The following is a 24,120-nucleotide window of genomic DNA, read 5'->3' on the forward strand; positions in this document are numbered from 1 at the left end:
ATTTATTGAGACTTATCTCAGTATTGGTTTGTAGTATGAAAATTTCTGTAAATCCTTGAGAAGTTGGGTTTTCATTCTGAAGGCTCCCATGTATACATGTTAAATAAATTTGCAATCTTTCTCTCCTGTTAATCAATCTGGCTCATGTCAGTGATTTTATAGTGAACCTTTAGGGGTCCAAGAGCCTATGACCCTCACAGAATGTTGGTAGTGAGGACAAAGCTCTGTTTTATTTTATTTTATTTTATTTTAATCTTGCCCAAATTCCTACCTAAAGGGTCTGGGGAGTCATGCCCTACAAACCATAAATTCTCATCAGATGGGTTTTATTTAACCCTTTATATCATGACTTACTTTCCAATCTGACTCTGGCATACCATTATGAGAGAAGGAAGAAAATCAAAATATTTTACCCCAGAACATATTTCTCTGCCGTATCTTGAAACTGCCCTGCAAAGTCCCTTGTGGGAAAAGTCCACATTCTATAGAGAATCCCCTTTCCCCTTTGTTTTCCATCTTTCCTTTCCAGATCCAGGAGATAATAAACTAAGAGCCAGGCACTCTTTTAAATCCAGTAAGAAGCATTTTACAACCTGCTCTCTCTCTCTCTCTCTCTCTCTCTCTCTGATGTCTGGTATCTGACAGGTTCCTCTGCACAATAAAACTTGGTCTCCACAAACCTTTATCTCAACCTGAACATTTCCTTTGATCCCAGGTCTTCAGATAAACTTAACCAATTATCAATGAGAAAATGTTTAAATTTACCTATAGCCCAGAAGCCTCCACTTTGAGTTGTCCTGCCTTTCTGAACCAAACCAATGTATTTCTTAAATGTATTTGATTGATGTCTCATGCCTCCCTCAAATATATAAAACCAAGCTGCATCCTGACCACCTTGGGCGTATGTTCTCAGGACCTCCTGAAGGCTGTGTCACAGGCCACGGTCACTCATATTTGGCTCAGAATAAATCTTTAAACATATTTTACAGAGATTCACTCTTTGTCAACAATAGTTTGGTGCCCAAACACGTGGGGCCTCAGAGAAGACTCAGGACCTTGAAGGAGTTGCCCAAACTTGGAGCTAAGGTACCAGCAGGGCCCACTGAAGCCTACCTGACTTTGAGCTTCTCCTCTGGTGGAACTGGTAAGTGCTCCTGAACCCCAGACATCCCTTTGGTTGACAGTCCTTGATTTATTCTGAGTTGGTTTTCTCCTAGGTAGTTGTTGTTTCAGGATCCTTATTCTAGTTCAGAGATGCATTCTAAATGGAATTCTCTCCTGCATTTTCTCCTAAAATTTATCTTGATTTGGTTCATCTCAGCACATTTGCGTGAGGAACTGAAGTGTCGTTTTCATAGATAAATGAGAGACTGAGTTTTTCTGCTCCAAAGAGAAAGGTCATTTGCTTCTCCTAGTCAAAAAGGTGCCCCTGGGTGATCAGGGGACTCATGGGAGTGTCTGGGAGCTTGACCCTCCACAACGTGCAGCGGCCCTACAGGGAAATCCCCAACAAAAATTAATTTAAAATTGCCCATCCAGGAAGTGCACATAAGGGCTGATTACCCAGTGTTTTGAGCCCTCTCAATGGTCATAGACCTCTGGAGAGAGAAACCCAGACACCTAGGAGGTGGGAATGACTCTGTAGTGATACACGGTGGAGTCCTGCCCACAAGCAGCATGCACTGATCCACCACAAAAAGCCCTAGGCTACAGCTCAGTTCCTCCTCTTAAGAAAAAAAAAAAAAAAAAAAAAAAGCAGGAAACAAAATCTAAGAATAAGGAGTAAACAAGGAGAATGAGAATGACCCTCTTTTGGGCACTCTGTAGGTTTTATGGCACCTCCACTTGCCAGAGTTTATATAAAATGGAAGTAATATGGTCTTTGTGCACATTTACATTAAGGAAAAAGATTCCTAAGGTCGACCTGCAAACTATCGAGTACATAGCTTCTATTTTCTTGTCTGCCTGCTTTAAAGCTGCTGTTACTTTTCTACTGAGATAAAAACCACCATTTGGATCTAACCGCTTTTTGCAAGCTGGCAAAGTTGTATTTATCCCATGGCTAAAGTACTGAAGTAATAGCTATGGGAACTTTTTGTGTGTGTGTGCGTGTGTGTGTCTATTTAAAGCCTTCTATAATTTTATGTTCAATTGGCAGTTGAATCCATTTTAATTTCCCTCTAGCATACCAGACTTTCTCTTCATACCTTATGATGTAAATTTTGCTATCTGATTTCACCTGAGTTGCCTTTAATATGCAAATTTAAGATGATTTAGCTGACAACTGCCTAGGGTAAGATTTTTTAAAATGGCGAAAACAAAAAGATCTTTATGAGTCTATGTGATGTGCTTCTACCAGCATGCCTAATACATGTATATATTTATGTGTGTGTAAACAATATTTTCACGACTAAAAATATATGAAGAGGCTAGGCCCAGTGGCTCATGCCTGTAATCCCAGCACTTCAGGAGGCCGAGGTGGGCACATTACCTGAGGTCAGGACTTCAAGACCAGCTTGGTCAACACGGTGAATCCCCATCTCTACTAAAAGTACAAAAATTAGCCGGGCATGGTGGCACATGCCTGTAATCCCAGCTACTCCAGAGGCTGAGGCAGGAGAATTGCTTAAGCCCGGGAGACAGAGGTTGCAGTGAGCTGAGATTGTGCCACTCCAGCCTGCCTGACTGAGCAAGACTCTGTCTCAAAAAAATAAATAAATAAAATAAAATAAAATACTATATATACACACACAAACACACATGTGAAGAGCTCTAATTAATTGGCTTTAAAAAGTGCTTAAATCAGATACTAAACAAAAAAAACTAGTCAAATGCTTTTTCAAGTTCATGTGACTTAAGTAAAATCTTTACTAAATAAGATTTTATTTTAGTAAGGATCTAGCCAGCTTTAAAATTATTGGTAAAATAATATCAGCAATGTCTTTAGAATTGTTAGAATTTTTTTGCATCTATTGATCAAATGGTTTCATGTTTATTCCCACAGAATACTATTAGATTTGCCGTAAGTGTTATAAACTATAAAATCCAGCCCAAGACAGAGTGATCTTTGATTGTATATGCTTATGAAATATTGTTAGCTTAAATGAAAACAGCTAAATACTGAAATATTGGTATAAATATCCTTAAAACTAACCATAAGTTTTATTACTTAAGTAAACACCTCAAATTCACAGCTATAAAAATCATTAATAGAAAAATAACTTAAAATATTGGCTATCACTTTTTTGCAAATAACCTAGGTAAACTACTAAATTAATCAGGTAAATGTAATGGAATAAATGCTTGTAAACACACTTGTCATAATTTGGGATTTAAGGTTATTATTTGATATTAAGTTTCTGGGTAATTTCCAATTTAAGAAATTTTTAACGTTCTTATTAAGGTAAAATATCTTTGTCTAATTAAAACCTTATTTAAGGGTTATATATGAAACAAGTAAACCAGGAAATGAGAGCAATATAAAGAAAGTTATAAAAATAAAGAGGTATTTTTGACAAAAAAATTTAAAAAGACTTAAAGAAAAGATATTTTATATAAGAAAGAATCTTGTATGGTAAATTTTTGTCCTAAAATAAAAATGATGGGATTACACAAGAAAGAGGGATATTTTAAAAAATGATAAAGGGGATATCACCGCTGATCCCACAGAAATACAAACTACCATCAGAGAATACTATAAACCCCTCTACACAAATAAACTAGAAAATCTAGAAGAAATGGATAAACTCCTGGACACAAACACTCTCCCAAGACTAAACCAGGAAGAAGTTGAATCCCTGAATAGACCAATAACAGGCTCTGAAATTGAGGCAATAAATAATAGCCTACCAACCAAAAAAGGCCCAGGACCAGACAGATTCACAGCCGAATTCTGCCAGAAGTACAAGGAGGAGCTGATACCATTCCTTCTGAAACTATTCCAATCAATAGAAAAAGAGGGAATCCTCCCTAACTCATTTTATGAGGCCAACATCATCCTGATACCAAAGCCTGGCAGAGACACAACAAAAGAAGAGAATTTTAGACCAATATCCCTGATGAACATCGATGTAAAAATGCTGAAGAAAATACTGGCAAACTGAATCCAGCAGCACATCAAAAAGCTTATCCACCCTGATCAAGTGGGCTTCATCCCTGGGATGCAAGACTGGTTCAACATATGCAAATCTATAAACATAATCCAGCATATAAACAGAAACAAATATAAAAATCACATGATTATCTCAATAGATGCAGAAAAGGCCTTTAACAAAATTCAACAGCCCCTCATGTTAAAAACTCTCAATAAATTAGGTATTGATGGGACATATCTCAAAATAATAAGAGCTATTTATGACAAACCCACAGCCAATATCATACTGAATGGGCAAAAACTGGAAGCATTCCCTTTGAAAACTGGCACAAGACAGGGATGCCCTCTCTTATCAGTCCTATTCAACATAGTGTTGGAAGTTCTGGCCAGGGCAATCAGGCAGGAGAAAGAAATGAAGGCTATTCAATTAGGAAAAGAGGAAGCCAAATTGTCCCTGTTTGCAGATGACATGATTGTATATTTAGAAAACCCCATCAACTCCACCCAAAATCTCCTTAAGCTGATAAGCAACTTCAGCAAAGTCTCAGGATACAAAATCAATCTGCAAAAATCACAAGCATTCTTATACACCAATAACAGACAAACAGAGAGCCAAATCATGAGTGAACTCCCATTCACAATTGCTTCAAAGAGAATAAAATACCTAGGAATCCAACTTACAAGGGATGTGAAGGACCTCTTCAAGGAGAACTACAAACCACTGCTCAACAAAATAAAAGAGGACACAAACAAATGGAAGAACATTCCATGCTCATGAGTAGGAAGAATCAATATCGTGAAAATGGCCATACTGCCCAAGGTAATTTATAGATTCAATGCCATCCCCATCAAGCTACCAATGACTTTCTTCACAGAATTGGAAAAAACTACTTTAAAGTTCATATGGAACCAAAAAAGAGCCTGCATTGCCAAGGCAATCCTAAGCCAAAACAACACAGGTGGAGGCATCATGCTACCTGACTTCAAACGATACTACAAGGCTACAGTAACCAAAACAGCATGGTACTGGTACCAAAACAGACATATAGACCAATGGAACAGAATAGAGCCCTCAGAAATAATACCACACATCTACAACCATCTGATCTTTGACAAATCTGACAAAAACAAGAAATGGGGAAAGGATTCCCTGTTTAATAAATGGCTCTGGGATAACTGGCTAGCCATATGTAGAAAGCTGAAACTGGATCCCTGCCCCTTATACAAAAGTTAATTCAAGATGGATTAAAGACTTAAATGTTAGACCTAAAACCATAAAAACCCTAGAAGAAAACCTAGGCAATACCATTCAGGACATAGGCATGGGCAAGGACTTCATGTCTAAAACACCAAAAGCAATGGCAACAAAAACCAAAATCGACAAATGGGATCTGTTTAAACTAAAGAGCTTCTGCACAAAAAAAGAAACTACCATCAGAGTGAACAGTTAACCTACAGAATAGGAGAAAATTTTTGCAATCTACTCATCTGACAAAGGGCTAATATCCAGAATCTACAAAGAACTCAAACAAATTTACAAGAAAACAACAAAAAACCCCATCAAAAAGTGGGTGAAAGATATGAACAGACATTTCTCAAAAGAAGACATTTATGCAGCCAACAGACACATGAAAAAATGCTCATCATCACTGGCCATCAGAGAACTGCAAATCAAAACCACAATGAGATACCATCTCACACCAGTTAGAATGGGGATCATTAAAAAGTCAGGAAACAACAGGTGCTAGAGAGGATGTGGAGAAATAGGAACACCTTTACACTGTTGGTGGGATTGTAAATTAGTTCAACCATTGTGGAAGACAGTGTGGTGATTCCTCAAGGATCTAGAACTAGAAATACCATTTCACCCAGCAATCCCATTACTGGGTATATACCCAAAGGATTATAAATTATGCTGCTATAAAGACACATGCACATGTATGTTTATTGTGGCACTATTCACAATAGCAAAGACTTGGAACCAACCCAAATATCCATCAATGATAGACTGGATTAAGAAAATGTGGCACATATACACCATGGAATACTATGCAGCCATAAAAAATGATGAGTTCATGTCCTTTGTAGGGACGTGGATGAAGCTGGAAACCATCATTCTCAGCAAACTATCACAAGGACAAAAAACCAAACTCTGCATGTTCCCCCTCATAGGTGGGAATTGAACAATGAGAACACATGGGCACAGGAAAGGGAACATCACACACCAGGGCCTGTTGTGGGGTGGGGGGAGGGGGTGGGAGTGCATAAGGAGATATACCTAATGTAGATGATGAGTTAATGGGTGCAGCACACCAACATGGCAGATGTATACATATGTAACAAACCTGCACATTGTGCACATGTACCCTAGAACTTAAACTATAATAAAAAATAAAATAAAATAAAATAAGAAAGAGGGATATTTAAGATAAAACAGTCTGAACACTTGTGAATGAACTATGTAAGTCATAATAACATTAATAAAATAAATTTTTAAAGGAGTTGTGTAATTCAGTTGTCTATAACTAAAAATAAATCATGATAATCTTTCTAGAGATGGGTCTTTAATATTTTTTAAAATGCACTAGTACAAAACTAATTGGTTAAAGCAAGATTTTATTACAAATATTGACTTATTATTTTATTTTGTTTTGTTTTGTTTTTGAGATGGAGTCTCACTCTGTCACCCAGGCTGGAGTGCAGTGGCATGATCTCAGCTCACTGCAACCTCCAGCTCCTGGGTTCAAGCAATTCTCCTGCCTCAGCCTCCTGAGTAGCTGGGACTATAGGTAGGCACCACCACCCCTGGCTAATTTTTCTATTTTTAGTAGACACGGAGTTTCATCATATTGGCCAGGCTGGTCTCGAACTCCTGACCTTGTGATCCACACACCTCGGCCTCCCAAAGTGTCAGGATTACAGGCATGAGTCACTGTGCCTGGCTGACTTATTTTTAATGCAAGAAGTTTTTAAATTTTTAATTGTTTCTTTAACATTCTTCAGATTGATATCTTAAAAGTGCTACTCTTTCTCTTTTGAAAAGGCTTTGAAGGATGGCTCTTTCCTTCACCTTTTGTTGGCTCCTGTAACTTTTACTAGTTATATAAATAAGGGAGAAAAATTGTTTTTGAAAACAGGCAAATAAAGTAACTTTTGAGCATGTCTTTTATTCTGCATGCCTGTTATAGCTCTATATTTGTATGTGTCCTGTGGAAGTGATATTTCACTTCCAAACTACATGAAAGAGTTCTAATCAACTAACTTTAAAAAATGTAAGTGCCCATCAGATTGGCAAAAACTAGCTCAGATGCCCTTTTAATTTACATAACCTTGATAATCTGTGGTAAAATTTTAATTTGGTAAATTTAATCTCAAAATTCTCCAGTAATTTAAAAATCTTAACGTCATGATTTAACCCTCGGGTTTTGCACCCCCCGCCACCCCCCGAGTGGCAATTTGGGTGACTACAAAGTTAAAATAATAGAAGCACAAAATATGCATTTGTTAACATTTTATAAGCACAAAGATGTCAATTCTCAAAAAATGTAAATTTCTTTTTGGTTAAGAAACATTTAAGAGTTGCTTTATAATGAAGGATAGTAACTCTCCTAACTGTCAAACTATAAATGTTATTTATCTTTCCTTGTTTACTTCAAGGAAGCCAATATGATGGTATTCTGAAGACCATATGAAACTCATTTGACATCCCACTGGGCCTGGATCTGTTTCACTGCAAATGCTCTGCTGCCAAAACTATACAAGTTGCTCCCTCTGGGCCCAGGAACTATCACAGAAGAAGTGGGCATGTAAGATTGTAAGGGCCAGCTTTGAGGGATAAAATTAGAACAAGACCAAACCCTCCAAATCAAGAACAGGTTACAAAAACAAAAAAATGCCTAAACAGCTGGTAAAACAAGTTTAGTTGTCTTCTAAACTATTATGTGTCACTTCTGCATACATCCCAACCACAAACATTTTCTGCTTCCTATAAAATTAAAAAATATATATATTTACTAATAGGATAAAATACCTTGTAACAAACCCTCCTGGGTATAATACTGCCAGTTATAAGTTGTGAAGATAAATATGTCTATACATATATACGTATTTTAAATTATTTTTCAGAACAATGCTTATATTTTGAGTAGCTAATTGCTATAAGTCTGTAATAGAAACTAAGCTTACAGTAACTCAACACATGAAAGTTAAAAAGAAGCCAGTCTTGTAACTTTGCCTTTTGGTTCTATTGTTGGGTTTGTTTTTTTGGTTTTGTTTTTTGTTTTTTGTTTTTTGTTTTTCAGACAGAGTCTCTCTCTTGTCACCCAGGCTGGAGTGCAGTAGTGCGATCTCGGCTCACTGCAACCTCTGCCTCCTGTGTTCAAGCAATTTTCCTGTATCAGCCTCCTGAGTAGCTGGGATTACAGGTGCCCACCACCACGCCCAGCTAACTTTTATACTTTTAATAGAGACAGGGTTTCACCATGTTGGCCAGGCTGGTCTCAAACTCCTGACCTCAGGTGATCCACCTGCCTCGGCCTCCCAAAGTGCTGGGATTACAGGCATAAGCCACTGTGCCCAATGTTTTGTTTTTTTTTTTTTGGTTTTCTTTTTTTTTATTATACCTTTAGTTTTAGGGTACATGTGCACAACGTGCAGGTTTGTTACATGTGGATACATGTGCCACGATGGTGTGCTGCACCCATTAACTCGTCATTTAGCATTAGGTATATCTCCTAATGTTATCCCTCCCCCCTCCCGCCACCTCACAACAGGCTCTGACGTGTGATGTTCCCTTTCCTGTGTCCATGTGTTCTCATTGTTCAACTCCCACCTATGAGGGAGAACATGCAGTGTTTGGTTTTTTGTCCTTGTGATAGTTTGCTGAGAATGATGGTTTCCAGCCTCATCCATGTCCCTGCAAAGGTCATGAACTCATCATTTTTTGTGGCTGCATAGTATTCCATGGTGTATATGTGCCACATTTTCATAATCCAGTCTATCATATTTGGACATTTGGGTTGGTTACAAGTCTTTGCTATTGTGAATAGTGCCACAATAAACATACATGTGCATGTGTCTTTATAGCAGCATGATTTATAATCCTTTGGGTATATACCCAGTAATGGGATGGCTGGGTCAAATGGTATTTCTAGTTCTAGATCCTTGAGGAATCGCCACACCAACTTCCACAATGGTAGAACTAATTTACAGTCCCACCAACAGTGTAAAGGTGTTCCTATTTCTCCACATCCTCTCTAGCACCTGTTGTTTCCTGACTTTTTAATGATCGCCATTCTAACTGGTGTGAGATGGTACCTCATTGTGGTTTTGATTTGCAGTTCTCTGATGGCCAGTGATGATGAGCATTTTTTCATGTGTCTGTTGGCTGCATAAATGTCTTCTCTTGAGAAGTGTCTGTTCATGTCCTTCACCCACTTTTTGATGGGGTGGTTCTTTTTTTTTTTTTACTTAAAATCATTTCTATAAGTAATCAATGCCTGTCCACATCCATTCCTATCTGGCCTAGAACAATTAATTGGCTATAAGTCTTTTGACTTTTAAGGTCTTCAGCTATGGGCAGTCCTGCCAAGGAAAAAATGACAGTGCAGAATTATGACTTCTCCTGTGACAAAACCTTTTCTCTCCCAAATACCAGTATATGGTGCAATACAAAAGTGGTGGGAAGAATAGATTCGTCTATATTAACAAGTCTATAAGAATTTAGATATTGAGGAACAGGTATTTCTTGCATTTAATTTACACCCTCCTCAGGATGCTATACCTATGGAGAAAAATTGGCCGGAAAAGAGATTAAATTTATTAAATTCTAATTTAATGTTGGTCCCATAATTTCCAAATAAGATTTATCATAGGGTTGAAATAACCCTTAATAAGTAAGGTAACCACATTGTGAGTCTGATCAAAGAATATGATGATGCATGCAGTGTTTATTCTGGCTGAAATATTCTTTCTGCTCTCTGATGCCACCTATAACCTTGGATGCCCAAATCTTCACTATCTTTATGATAGACATTTTCTTGTAAATGTTATGCCAGATACAGCAAAAGGGAAAGGCACAATTAAAGACTCAGATCATGATAACTCAGAACATAGATCTGATCTGGGATTTTTTTGTAAAAGACTAAACCCTAAGCCTGACTCCATCTCACCCCTTAAACTCCAGGTCTTCCCCCCATTATCCAAAACGCTAGTATTTAAAACTATTACCATCAAATCAGAGGACTCTAGGAACAAGCTTTCCTAGCACTGTGGGACCCTGCCAGATGGCCAAATCAGACAACTCTAGGAATGAGTCTTCCTAGTGCCATGGGACCTGCTGCTGTTTGTTGGCCTACATGTGCATTCTATGGAATGCTTTTTGGCCAAGAGCGGGGACTGAGGACTAAGCTCTGATTTTTACAATCTTGCCCAAATTCCTATCTAAGGTGTCTGGGGAGTCATACCTTACAAACCATAAATTCTCATCAGATGGGTTTTATTTAACCCTTTATATTGTGACTTAACTTTCCAATCTGACTCTGGCATAACATTACGAGACAAGGAAGAAAATCAAAATATTGTACCCCAAAACATGTTTCTCCGCCATATCTTGAAATTGCCCTGCAAAGTCTCTTGTGGGAAAAGTCCACATTCTATAGAGAATCCACTTTCCCCTTCATTTTCCTTCCTTCCTTTCCATATCCAGGAGATAATCAACTAAGAACCAGGCACCCCTTTTAAGTCCAATAAGACACATTTTACAACCTGCTTTCTCTCTGAAGTCTGCTATCTGAGAGTTTCCTCTGCACAATAAAACTTGGTTTCCACAATCCTTTCTCTTAACCTGAACATTTCCTTTGATCCCAGGTCTTCAGATAAACTAATCGTCAATGAGAAAATGTTTAAATTTACCTATAACCTGAAAGACCCCGCTTTGCGTTGTCCTACCTTTCTGAACCAAACCAATGTGTTTCTTAAATGTATTTGATTGATGTCTCATGCCTCCCTAAAATATAGAAAACCAAGATGCATCCTGACCACCTTGGGCACATGTTCTCAGGACCTCCTGAGGGCTGTGTCATGAGTCATGGTCACTCATATTTAGCTCAGAATAAATCTCTAAAAATATTTTCCAGAGTTTCACTTTTTTCATCAACAGTAGTAGTTTCCTATGTACAGCATGTGATATAAAGTCTCTTCTCCCTTTTTCCCAAGAAATTTTCCTAAAGAATACAAAAACAATCACAAAATAATAATTAGATTCCCTGAAGAAAATGGAGAAAAGTGATGGAAGTTTGAAAGCCAGCTGGATGCATCTAGCATGAGGCTCAGCCCAGCCAGCTCTTGGTGATGAGGAAAGTGGCACCATCTAGACCACTTTTCCACCTCACTACCCTCTCCCGATACAGACAAGGTCAAGAGTGAGGATAGGAGGGTTGTGTTCACTGAGGATCTCTTCCTCATTCTTTTGAAGCTTAAACCAAAGTACATAAAGTGGGCAGAGTCTCAGATGGAGTCATTAGTTATGCCATGATAAAACGTGTGCCAAGTTTGGACCAAGGCCATCATGTGAGGAATGTTCCAAAACTTGGCTGTCATATGAGCTTTGAAATACAGATGGAAACAGAATACAGCCAGACTGAAGCTTCATGAGTAAAATCAAATTATAATTCACAGTTAGCTCTGTAAGGGCAATCATTAAACTCTGATATTTTAACTTTTATGTCTAAAACATGTTAGCTCTGATTTTTGAACTAGCCATTTCAATTTCAGAGTCCCTAAAAGATACATAAATATCCATAAGTTTCAAAGAGTGTGTTTTGGTTTAGCTTAAAATTAATTCTCAAACATAGGAAGATGCAAAAATAAAGTTGTATTAAGATAACACCACACACCCACCAGCCTGGCAAAAATTAATAAGTCTGACAATACCAAATGTTGGCAAGAACATGGAACAATGGAAATTCTCCTGCCCTGCTTATATAAAGAAGCATAAATTGGTTTGGAAGATAGTGTGGTATTGTGTTTTATCAGTGTGACCCGCAATTCCTCTCCTTGAAAAACTCTACAGAAATGCATGCTTGTACACACCAGGGTGCATGTCCTAGGATTCTATGTAGCATTAAACATCAATAGCCTCAAAGTGAAAACCACAGAAATGTCCATTAATGGTAGGACTGGTATAAGAAATTGTGGTATTTTCATAAAATAGGATGCTGCACACAATTAACATAAACTACAGCAATATGCAACAACAGGGACACATCTTAGAAACACAATTATTATATAATAATGTAGCATTACCTGTTTAAAGTTCGAACACATGTAAAATAAAATTTTGGTTAGGGATAGTTCCTTAGGAGGTAAATTATAAAGGCAAGTAAGGAATTAACAACATAAAGGTCAGGATAGTTGTTTCCTTTAAGGGAGATGGAAGTCTCTGAGGTACTGGCAATGTTATGTTTTTTTGACTTGGTGAGTGGGTTACACAGATATTTTAATTTCAATAATTTATTAATCTGTAAATTTCTGTCTTATGCATTTTCTGTACAATTGTTATTTTACAACTGAAATGTTTAAAAAGGAATCAACCCACAATCATGCAAGGCTCACTGAGTTTCCTTTGGATCTCTGGATCTGCTTTAATTTAACTAATTAACTTTTGATCATTATCGCCACCAACACTTAACACACAAACACACACACACTCCTCAAAGAACCAGAAGAAAAACAGACCATGATGTATCAGATTCCTTAAAATCTTACCCAAAGATGTTGTTACAAGCCACTTCTACCATACCTGGTGAAATCCTGATGCAGAATCATTCGATATATAGATGATACCCCCCAAAAGTGGTTGATGGGGTATTTCAACAATGTCTGGAAAGGGAAGAGAGAAGAAATTTTATTTTTACAGTTAAGGTTAAACTAACAGCCAATAATTAGCAGTCTAGTTCTGACCTTCCCACTAGAAGAGCCCATTTGTTAATTTCTTAATCCTTTAAATACACATATATTGAGCATGGATTTCATACATGGTATGCATCAGGTACTGTTGGGGAAATACAAAAACGCAGATAACGTTCCAACTCCTATGGTGAGTAGCCACTAGTAGGATAAAACAGGACTCGAATGATAAGGCAGAAGTGGGTAGATGTCATAAGAAATACTTGAAGTAGAAAAGTTCTGTAGGAACACAGGAGAGGGAAATACTCTTTCTAGTTGTGTGTCCCAGGGGCTTGATGGAAGAGGTGGTATTTAGTCAGCACATTAGCAAATAGATATGGTGTCTACAGGCAGAGAGAGTGGGAGTCTCTTGGAGATAGATGAAATAACAAGAAATAGGGTCTCAGGAGCTAAAGAAACATTTCAGTCAAGTCAAATAATATGATTTATTTAGACCCACTAGAGAGGAGCAAGAATTAAATTTAGGAAGATAAGGTAAGTTGGAGCCAGGTTATTTAGACTCTAAAATGTTTGGTACTCATGATTAATTAGTTGGATGTGTTTTCTTTCCGAGTTTCAGATCAGGGTGGAGATACACTATGAGAGTGAAGAACAGTAAAGAGAAGAGAAAGTGGGTTTGGGTATCTTAATTTAAATCCTGTTACTTAATTTGTCTGTAATTCAATTTCCTTATCTGTAAAATGTGAACGTCCATATATTCCATTTAGAATCATGATGAAATATAATTGTCATTTGTGGACAAATCTAGCTCTACTTCCAGTCCCTCCCTTCATAAAGACCCAATCGGCTTTCAATCTCTAGCCTCTATCTCTTTAATATCTCACATTTATATACGCTTTTAAAATTTTTGTCCTACTCTCACCCCTGGCCCACTGCTCCTACCCCAACAGGTGTCTTTCCATGTCTGTGAAAGTCTCAGGCCCACTCCAGCAATGCCTGTGTCAGTAACCTCACCCCAGGCACAGTGAGTTGGATTGCTGACTTGGTGACAGACAATTGCCTTAGGCTGTGTTGGTAGAAGAGCTGAGGTAGGACTGGCTTCTCTGTCATGATGTAAAAGAGTCTTGGAACATGTCCTGGGTCCAGGGCCTAAACCCCCTTGTGGCCTTTGGGACACCAATTTCTGTGCCAAAGGGTGGAAGGCTGCCCTGCCGCACCATAATCTAAGCCCAGGGCATAAAACCCCCTGTGGCTTGGATGGAATCCAGTGCTCAGGGCATAAAATCCCTTGTGGCCTCTGGAATGTGCACAGACTTGTTGGCTACTCTCCCAGGCTCATAAACATGTTCTCCATTATCTCAGGTAGCAGAGCATATTACATATGCATCAAAGAAAATGCTAAACCGTCACAGTTATGCTTGATGCACTGCTACTTTTCTACCCCCATGTCCTCCCATTCTCACCTCTTTACCCCCACATCTGCGTGTCCTCACCACCTGCTTCTTTGTTTGATCACCAATAAATAGTGTGGGCTCCCAGAGCTTGGGGTCTTCACAGCCTCCATACCAGTGTTGGTCCCCTGGACCCACCTTATGCACTCTTAACTTGTCTTTTCTGATTCCTTTGACTCCGCCGGACTTTGTAGCCTCCACGGCCTTGTGTTGGGTCTGATCACCCCAACATTCTGGACCACTCACTCAGCCTCTAGTTGACCTGGACTGGTTATCTGGGAAGGGGAAATGTCACCCTGAAATGCTGTGATTGCTATGTTTGACTATGTGCATGTGAAGTAGCAAAAGTGTTTCTACAAACAGAAACAAGGAAGCACATCTATAGAGAAAAGCAGAGGAGACACTGAAGCTGCCTTAATTGCTGGTATCTTTCTACTTTCTGTTTTAGATCTTTATCAAGCTCATATTGCTCTTCTCCTACAGAATAATGAGCTATTCTAGTTCCCCCTTCTGTGTATTTCTTTTTCCACTAAGCTACATTGAAGTAGGCTTCTGTTACTGGCAGCCAAGGGAGCTCTGCTTAGTAGGTAAGAATTAGACATCATAGGTGTCTAAGGCCTTTCCCAGAACTTGGCACTTAGTAGGTGTTCATCAAATGTGGGCTCTGGCTATTATCATGTAAGTTGTAATCTATGACTACTACTGGTGCTTTGCAGCTTTCAGTAGGGGTGTGGAACGGAGATCAGCAGACTCTTGCAACAGATTTGGCAAGAAGGACTAAGTTGACAGGGGTGGGTAGAGAGGAAATAGAAGGAATGTTTTGTTTTACTAAATTGAATAGTATTTATTTATTTATTTATTTATTTATTTATTTATTTTTGGTCTAAATGCCCCCTTTAAAAGGCAGAGTGGGAAGATGGATACAAAGAAAATACCCTACTATCTTCTGTCTTCAAGAGACCCATCTCACATGTAATGATGCCCACAGGCTCTAAGCAAAGAAATGGAGAAATATCTGCCACACAAATGAAAAACAGAAAAGAGCAGGAGTCCTTATTCTTATATCACATAAAAACAGACTTTAAACCAGCAATGATTAGGAAGGACAAAGGAGGGCATTATATAATGATAAATGGTTCAGTTCGACAAGAAGACTTAACCGTCCTGAATATATGCACACCAAATGTTGGAACACCTAGATTTATAAGATGAGTTCTTCTTGACCTATAAAAAGATTTTGCCAAACAAAAATAGTGGGGGACTTCAACAACACACTGAAAATGTTAGACACATGATTGAGACAGAAAACTAACAAAGAAATTATGGACTTAAACTCAACATTTGACCAACTGGACCTAATAGACGTCCACAGAATAATTTACCTAACAACCACAGAATATACATTCTTCTTGTTCCCACGTGGAACATATTCTAAAATTGACCACATGTTCAGTCATAAAGCAAGTCTCAATAAATTCAAAAAATCAAAATCTTACCAAAGTACATTGTTAGACCACAGTGCAAGAAAAACAGAAATCAATGTCAACAAGATCACTGAAAACCATATAAAAACATGGAAATTAAACAATTTTCTCCTGAATAACTCTTGGGTGAACAAGAAATCAAAAAAGTTTCTGAAATTAATGAAAATGAAAATAGAGATACCATCTACCAAAATCGTTGAGATGCACCTGAAGCAATGTTATGAGGAAAGTTTATAGCACTAAATGCCTTCATTAAGAAGTTAGAAAGATCGCTAATTAAGAATCTAATATCACTTCTAGAGGAACTAGGAAAAAAAAGAACAACCAACAAACACCAAAGCTATCAGAAGAAAATAAATAATTAAAATTAAAGAACTGAATGAAATTAAGATGCAAAAGTTTATACAAAATATCAATGAAACTGAGAGCTTGTTTTTCAAAAGAATAAACAATATTGATAGACTGCTAGCTAGATTAACAAAGAAAAAAATGAGAAGATCAAAATAAGCCCAACTGGAAATGACATAGATGACACTATAAATGGTCCCACAGAAATATAAAAGATCCTCAGAGACTATTATGAACACACTGATGCACCTGAATTAGAAAATCTACAGGAAATGGATAAATTCTTGGGAACACACAGCCTCTCAACATTGAACCAGAAAGAAAGTGAAAACCTGAACAGACAAATAACAAGTTCTGAAATTGAATCAGTAATTACTAATCCCAAAAAGCCCTGGACAAGATAGAATCACAGCTGAATTCTAACAGATATACAAAGAACTGGTACCAATCCCTCTGTAACTAATCCAAAAGATTAAGGAGAAGGGACTCCTTTCTAACTCATTCTATGAAGCCAGAATACTTTTGGCACCAAAATATGGCAGAGATACAATGACAAAAGAAAACTCCAGGCCAATATCCCTGATAAACGTAGATGCAAAAATTCTCAACAAAATACTAGTAAACTGAGTCCTGCAGCACATCAAAAGTTAATTCACCATGATCAAGTAGGCTTTATTCCTGGGATGCAAGGTTGGGTCAACATATGCAGATCAATAAATAGGATTCACCTCTTAAACAGAATAAAAAACAAAAGCCATATGATCCTCTTAGTAGATGCAGAAAAAGCTTTCAAAAAATCCAATCTCTCTTCATGATAAAGCCCCTCAAGAAATGAGGCATTGAAAGAACATACCTCTAAATAATAGCCATCTATGACAAGCCCACAGCCAGCATCACACTGACCAGGCAAAAGCTGGAACCATTTCCCATGCGAATTGGAAAAAGTGTAGGATGCCCACTCTCACCACTCCTATTCAACATAGAATTGGAAGTCCTACCCAAAGCAATCAAGCAAGAGAAAGAAACAAAAGATATTCAAATAGAAAAAAAGTCAAACTATCTCTTTTTGCTGACAATATATGATTATATACATTTAAAAACCCTAAAAACTCTACCAAAGGGTTCCTGGAACGGATAAACAACTTCAGTAAAATTCCAGGATATAAAATCAGTGTATAAAAATTAGCATTTCCATACACCAACAATGTTCTAGCTGACAGTCAAATCAAGAACACAATCCGATTTACAACTACCACTAAAAATGAAATACCTAAGAATACATCTAACCAAGGAGGTGAAAGATGGCTACAAAGAAAACTACAAAACACTGCTGAAAGAAATCAGAGATGACACAAATAAATGGAAAAAGATTCCATGCTCATATATTGGAAGAATCAATATTGTTAACATGACCATATTGCCTAAAGCAATTTATAGATTCAATGCTATGCCTATTAAAATACCAATGTCATTTTTCACAGAATCAGAAAAAACAACTTTAAAACTCATATAGTACCAAAAAGGGCTTGAATAGTGAAAAGAACAAAGCTAGAGGCATCACGTTGCCCAACTTCAAACTATGTCATAAGGCTACAGTAACCAATACAGCATGGTACTGGTACAAAAACAGACAAATACACCAGTGAAACACAATAGAGAAGTCACAGCTATAGCCATATGGTCTTCAACAAAGTGAACAAAAATAAGCAATGGAGAAAGGACTTCCTATTCAATAAATGGTGCTGGGAAAACTGGCTAGCCATATGTAGCAGAATAAACCTGGGCTCCTACCTTTTGCCATATACAAAAATTAACTCAAGATGGAGTAAGGATTTAAATATAAAACATTACACTGTAAATATCCTAGAAGAAAATCTAGGAAATACTCTTCTGGATATTAGCTATGGCAAAGAATTTATGGCTAAGTCCCCAAAAGCAATTGCATCAAAATCAAAAATTAACAAGTGGGACCCAATTAAACTAAAGAGCTTCAGCACAGCAAAAGAAATTATCAAGAAAGTAAACAGCTTACAGGGTGGGAGAAAATATTTTCAAACTATGCCTCTGACAACATCCAGAATCAAATATCCAGATTCTACAAAGAATTTAAGTTCTTTGTAGATTCTTATATGTGATGTCTAATTAGAACTAATATCAGAATCTACAAAGAACACAAATCAACAAGTAAAACCCAAATAATCCAATTAAAAAATGGGCAAAGTACATAAACAGACACTTCTCAAAAGAAGACATGCAAGCATCCAACAAACATATGAAAAAAATGCTCAATGTCATTAATCAGAGAAATGCAAATTAAAACCACAGTGAGATACCATCTCACACCTATCAGAATGGTGATTATTAAAAGGTCAAAAACAAATGCTGGTGAGGCTTTGGAAAAAATGGAATGCTTATATACTATTGATAGAAATGCAAATTAGTTTAGCCACTGTGGAAAGCAATTTGAAAATTCCTCAACAAACTTAGAACTACCGTTTGACCCAGCAATCCCATTACTGGGTATATATCCAAAGGAAAATAAATGGTTCTACCAAGAAGACACAGAGGCTCATATGTTATTGGCAGTGCTATTCACAATAGCAAAGACATCGAATTGACCTAGGTGCCCATCAATGGTGGACTGGTATAAAGAAAATGTGCTACATATAAACCATGCAATACTACACAGCCATAAAGAAGAATGAAATCATGTCTTTGGCAGCAACATGGATGAAGCTGGAGGCTGTTATCCTAAGTAAATTTATGCAGGAGTAAAAAACCAAACATCATTTTTTTTCTCACTTATAAGTGGGAGCTAAACATTGAATACACATGGACATAAAGTTGGAAACAATAGATGCTGGGGATAACAATAGACACTGTGAGAAGGGAGAGACAGGGAGGGGGTCGTGGGCTGAAAAACTTATTGGGTACTATATGCACTACCTGGGTCATGAGAATATTCTTACTCCAAACCTCAGAATCATGCAATATACTCATGTAATGAATCTGCACATGCACACTCTGAATCAAAAATTTAAAAGACTTTTTGTTTTAGTCTTCAATAAGATGGACTAATACAATATATAAATTAAAAATTATTATGAATAATTCATAAAAATAGTAAGTGGGAAATAGTAATGCAAATGCTTTTTTGGTAAATTTGTAGAATTTTAAACTTTAAGCATTTACTAAGGCTTAAAATACATAAAGACCTTTTGGGACACTCTCTATAGCAGCGGAAGAATTAAGCATGAGGATGGGAAGGGTGGTCAGTCTTGTTTGTGGTGCTTTAAGTCTCAGGTGCAGAATGTGGTACAGAAAATAATGATGGTGACACAGGAGGAGGCATTGATATAGAGGTAGGGAATGAGATATGGGAAGTGCAGTTTGATGTTCTGGAGGAATGATCAGATGGGCTTTACCAACTAGCAGGTTGGAAATGTTTTGCTAGCCTGGGAGAATCAGCTTGGACCGAGAAGACTAGACCCTAGGTACAGTCCTGACAGCCACCTGCATTGATGTGCTTGCTGAGAAAAATGGAGGTGAAGGAAATTGCTTAGAAAGAAGAACAGTAAGGGCAGACCACTGGAGGACTGCAGTATTCAGGAGCAGGCTAGGTGAAGCAGAGGTGGCTGCAGCAAATGGAGGATGTTCTTTGGTGAAGTTTGGTATTAAGGTGGAAAAGATGGGTTGACCCAGTGTGTAGCAGGTTCAAAGGAAGGCATTTTAGGATAAGTACACTGAATATGTTTATGGACTGAGGGTGTAAAACTAGCGAAAAGTGAGAGACTGAAAATACAGGAGAAAATGCATAGTAGATTAAAGATTAATAAAGAAATGCTGTTTATCCAAGGCCAGGAGACAGAACTCTGCAGTGGTTGTGCAGAGCGGGTGGATTTTGAGAGGTGGAGGGCAAGGTCTGCCTCTGAGAGGGAAAGCAAGGGTGTGAGTGGAGACATAAAGAAAATGTTGGGGTGAAGGGACATAGACAGAAAGAGTTCATGCAGGTGACTTGAATTGTCATCATGATGTACTCATCATAAAAATAGCAGCAGCTCCCATTGATAGAGTGTTTTCTAGGTGCTAATGTCAGGGTTAAGTACTTTACACATATCGCCTCTATCATCTCATTAATATTACCTAAGACTTTATGAGGTAGTAATTATTAAAAGACCTATTTTGCAGATAAGGAAACTGATGCTTAGAGTGGTATGTAACCTGCTAGTTAATTTCAAAGGTGGGATAAGAAGCTAGATCTTTCATAGTCCAAGGGCTGTTTTTAAACATTTCATCATATTGAGTAAGAAAACACACACACACACACACACACACACACACACACACACACACCAGCTGCTTGGCCCTGGCAGCATCAGGGTCCAGGATCTGGGAGACTTGGACTTGTTGTGCTTGCTTTAATTTTTCAAAATGCACATCCTGGGTCCCAAGTCTACAAAGACTGATCTACAGGTCTGAAGGATCACCCAGTAATACACATTTTCTTCAAGGTCACATTTTGATGTGACTCGGGTATAGTGACTCAGATTCAGTGCGTCACACTTTGAGAAGCCCAGGCTCAGGATCATCTTAGGCTCATGGGCTTCTTTGCTTAATAAAATATTTTTTTAGCAAGGTCCAGCTTTCAGCCTGGAAACATGGATTTTTTCTGGAATTTTGCTGATAGGGGAAGGTGAGTCTTCTTACCTGTATGATGACCTTGGTGTCAAACTGTGGCAGATGGTGGATAAAGACTGTACAACCCGCTGTCCATGGTTCTAGCAGGGTCCAAATGGTAGCCACAATCCATCCTGAGTCCGACAGGCACCAGGAGACATCAGATGTCTTCAGGCTCCGTAATTTCCTACTAACTCCAAAATGCAGTAGCCTCAGCTGTGTGATCATGGCTGATGTGATGAAGGGCTGTGCACTCTGGTTTTTAGCTACGAACCCACCTTTCTCACTCTCAGTTCATGTGATTTGTGTGGGGCTCCATACGACCCTCAGGCCAGGTCTCAAAGGTGTACTGCCAAATATTTCCCAATTACGTACAACTGAAACTGGTTCAGTCATGCTACCTCTCTTGAACTGATTCTCCTCCAGTGTTCTCTGTAACCAGACATGTCATCCCTATCCATGAAGCTGTCCAAGCCCCAAACTTTGGCATCAACCTTGACCTCCTCCCATCTCCCATGTTTAACCAGCAGATCTGGTCCACTCTATTTCCTGAAATCTCAACTGTGTTAATTTCCATCATATGTCTAGTACCTGATCCATGCCACTACTAGCTTGCACCTGGATTAGACTAGGAGCCTTTAACTGGTCTTCCCTAACTCTATTCTAATTTTCTCCAATCCATCCTGCATCCTGCAGCCATGATGATCTTATCAAAATACAAATTTGATCAGATCTCCTCCTCCCTAAAAAACTTCCAATATCTCCCCGTTGTTTTCCTAATAAAGTCCAAAATCTACTACAAGGTCTGCAAATCCCTGCACGGTCTGAGTCCTGCTCACTTTTCCAATTGTTCCCATTGGTCCTTCACCCTACACCCTGAGCACCAGATATTCCCAAGTCTCTGTAGTTCTATGAATACTACTTTTTATATCTTTGTGTCTTTGCACATATTATTCCACCTGCACAGAAGCTCTCCCTTCTCTCACCTCCATTCCTCCCTGGGTTTTGCTACTCAACTGTCATCATTAGTGTAAATACCCACTGCCCCTCTTCGGGTTAATACAAAAAGACATCTGTGCTCCATATTCTGTTTAATATGTTAATACATTAAAAAATATAAAGAATTTGGTCCATTCTGAATATTACTAGTTGGAGATGAGAAGGCGTAGAGAAGGACAGGTTTGGTTTGCAGGTGATTAAATAATTAACCCAAGGATAGAGCTTTGCCCTCTTAGGGGTGATGGCTTGGCATAGCTTGGTTCCAGATATTTTCTTCCCTAGAAGTGAATAATTGAGGAACCCTAAGTCTGATTTGCCCATAATAGGGGAGAGGTGAGGCTCTGTCATCTCAGGTCACCCTGCTAGAATATTCTGTCTTTCCCTACAAAATCATGGAACCACTGTCAGGCTTGTCATGTGTGTGGCTTCTGGAATGTCTACTGTCTCTACCCACATTTCCTCCACATCTCCTATGAAGATGCTCTGGTAAAACCTAAATGTGCCTCCTTTGTCACTCTCAGGCCTCTGTCAGCAAACATTTAGGATTCCCAGCCTTCACCTCTCAGACCCTGAGAGGTCTGAACAAAAGAGAGTGGAAGGGAAAAGGAGTATGTAGTCACTTCTACTTCCAGTTCCTTTCCCAAGACACACACACACACACACACACACACACACACACACACAAACTTTGCCCACATCTGGATCCAGCCTCTATGTCGGTGCCCTCTTTCCTACCTTCCTGGGAAGGAGGGTTGTAAGGCCAACCCATGGGAGTGTTTTGCCATCTTGGGGAAGCCTGTGGTCCCACTGGTGAAGAAGATGACCATTGGGTCCAAGGTCTTTGACTTAATACAGGTGTGTTCTGGGGATGCTGATCTGCAAAGGGGTTCAAGACAAAAGGAAAAAAGTCATGATTGCTGTTTCTTCATCTTCTGGGAATGCAAAAGAAACATAAGGCACGGACAGGAAACTGGGAGTTTGCAACACTAGAGGAAAACTGGCTCTCCCGGAGTTAGGCATCACACTGACTTGATGAGTGATTCGGACATGTGGACCAGCATTTTTTTATTTGAAAAATTAGTAAAATACAATGAATCTTAAGTAATTTAATCTTAAGTAATTTAAGTAATGAATCTTAAGTAATTTAATGAATTCATTAAGTAATTTAATGAACATTTAAATAGCACTTGCTATGTTCCAGGCAATGCTCTCAATGATTTACAAATATGAACCATTCAGTACTCAGAGCAACCCTAGGAGATGAGTACTACTCTAATCATGCCCATTTCGCAGGTAAGGAAACTGAGACTCAGAGAGGTTAGGTAATTTGCTTGGTAATATACAGCTAGCAAATGGCAGAGCCAGGATTCAAACTCAGTCTGCATCCTAGTCTGTGCCCTTAACCAGACTGCTAAGCTTGTTTTTTAAAATTAAACTCTGTGACCTTGGTGATGAGGGGTGGGGAAGAGAAAGAGAGAAAGGGGGAGAGTAAAAAAAGTATATTTAGTCGGGCATGCCGGTGGGCGCTTATAGTCCCAGCTACTCGAGAGGCTGAGCCAGGAGATTAGTTGTGAACCTGGGAGGCCGAGCTTGCAGTGAGCCGAGATCACACCACTACACTCCAGCCTGGGTGACAGAGCAAAACTCCATCTCAAAAAAAAAAAATATATATATATATATATAAAAAAACATATTTATATATTATATATCATATATTAAATTTATACATAAAATTATATATAAATATATAAAATATATACTTTTATGTCATATATAATATATACTAACATGTCATATATAAATATAATTATAGGATATATAATTTATATATAAGTATATATAATATATATTATATAGTATATATTGTATATAATTTATATATAAGTATATATAAATATATATACATATACATGTATATGTAAGTATATGTAAGTTATATATAATATTTATGCTTATATATAAATTATGCTTATATATAAATTATGTACAAAATATGTATAATATATTATATATTATATAATATATAAAAATATAAATATATAATATATGTAATATATTATATAAATATATAATATATAATATATAATAAATATAAATATAAATATATATAAAACATATTATATATAAATATATAAAAACATTTATATATTATATCTCATAT

The 24,120-nt window shown here is 37.8% G+C and overlaps 1 protein-coding gene across 1 annotated transcript in view; it reads right to left on the bottom strand.

Moving 5' to 3' along the window:
- The window catches only part of ACSM1 (acyl-CoA synthetase medium chain family member 1), an 89,077-nt gene that overhangs the window by 43,381 nt on the left and 21,576 nt on the right, over positions 1 to 24,120 (bottom strand). The window contains 3 exon segments of the mRNA XM_009430451.3: positions 12,894 to 12,973; positions 20,991 to 21,150; positions 22,695 to 22,835. Coding sequence (XP_009428726.3) covers positions 12,894 to 12,973; positions 20,991 to 21,150; positions 22,695 to 22,835 — 381 coding nt within the window.

Source organism: Pan troglodytes, chromosome 18 (genome assembly GCF_028858775.2).
Source record: "Pan troglodytes isolate AG18354 chromosome 18, NHGRI_mPanTro3-v2.0_pri, whole genome shotgun sequence".
In the NCBI taxonomy this organism is placed as follows: Eukaryota; Metazoa; Chordata; class Mammalia; order Primates; family Hominidae; genus Pan; species Pan troglodytes.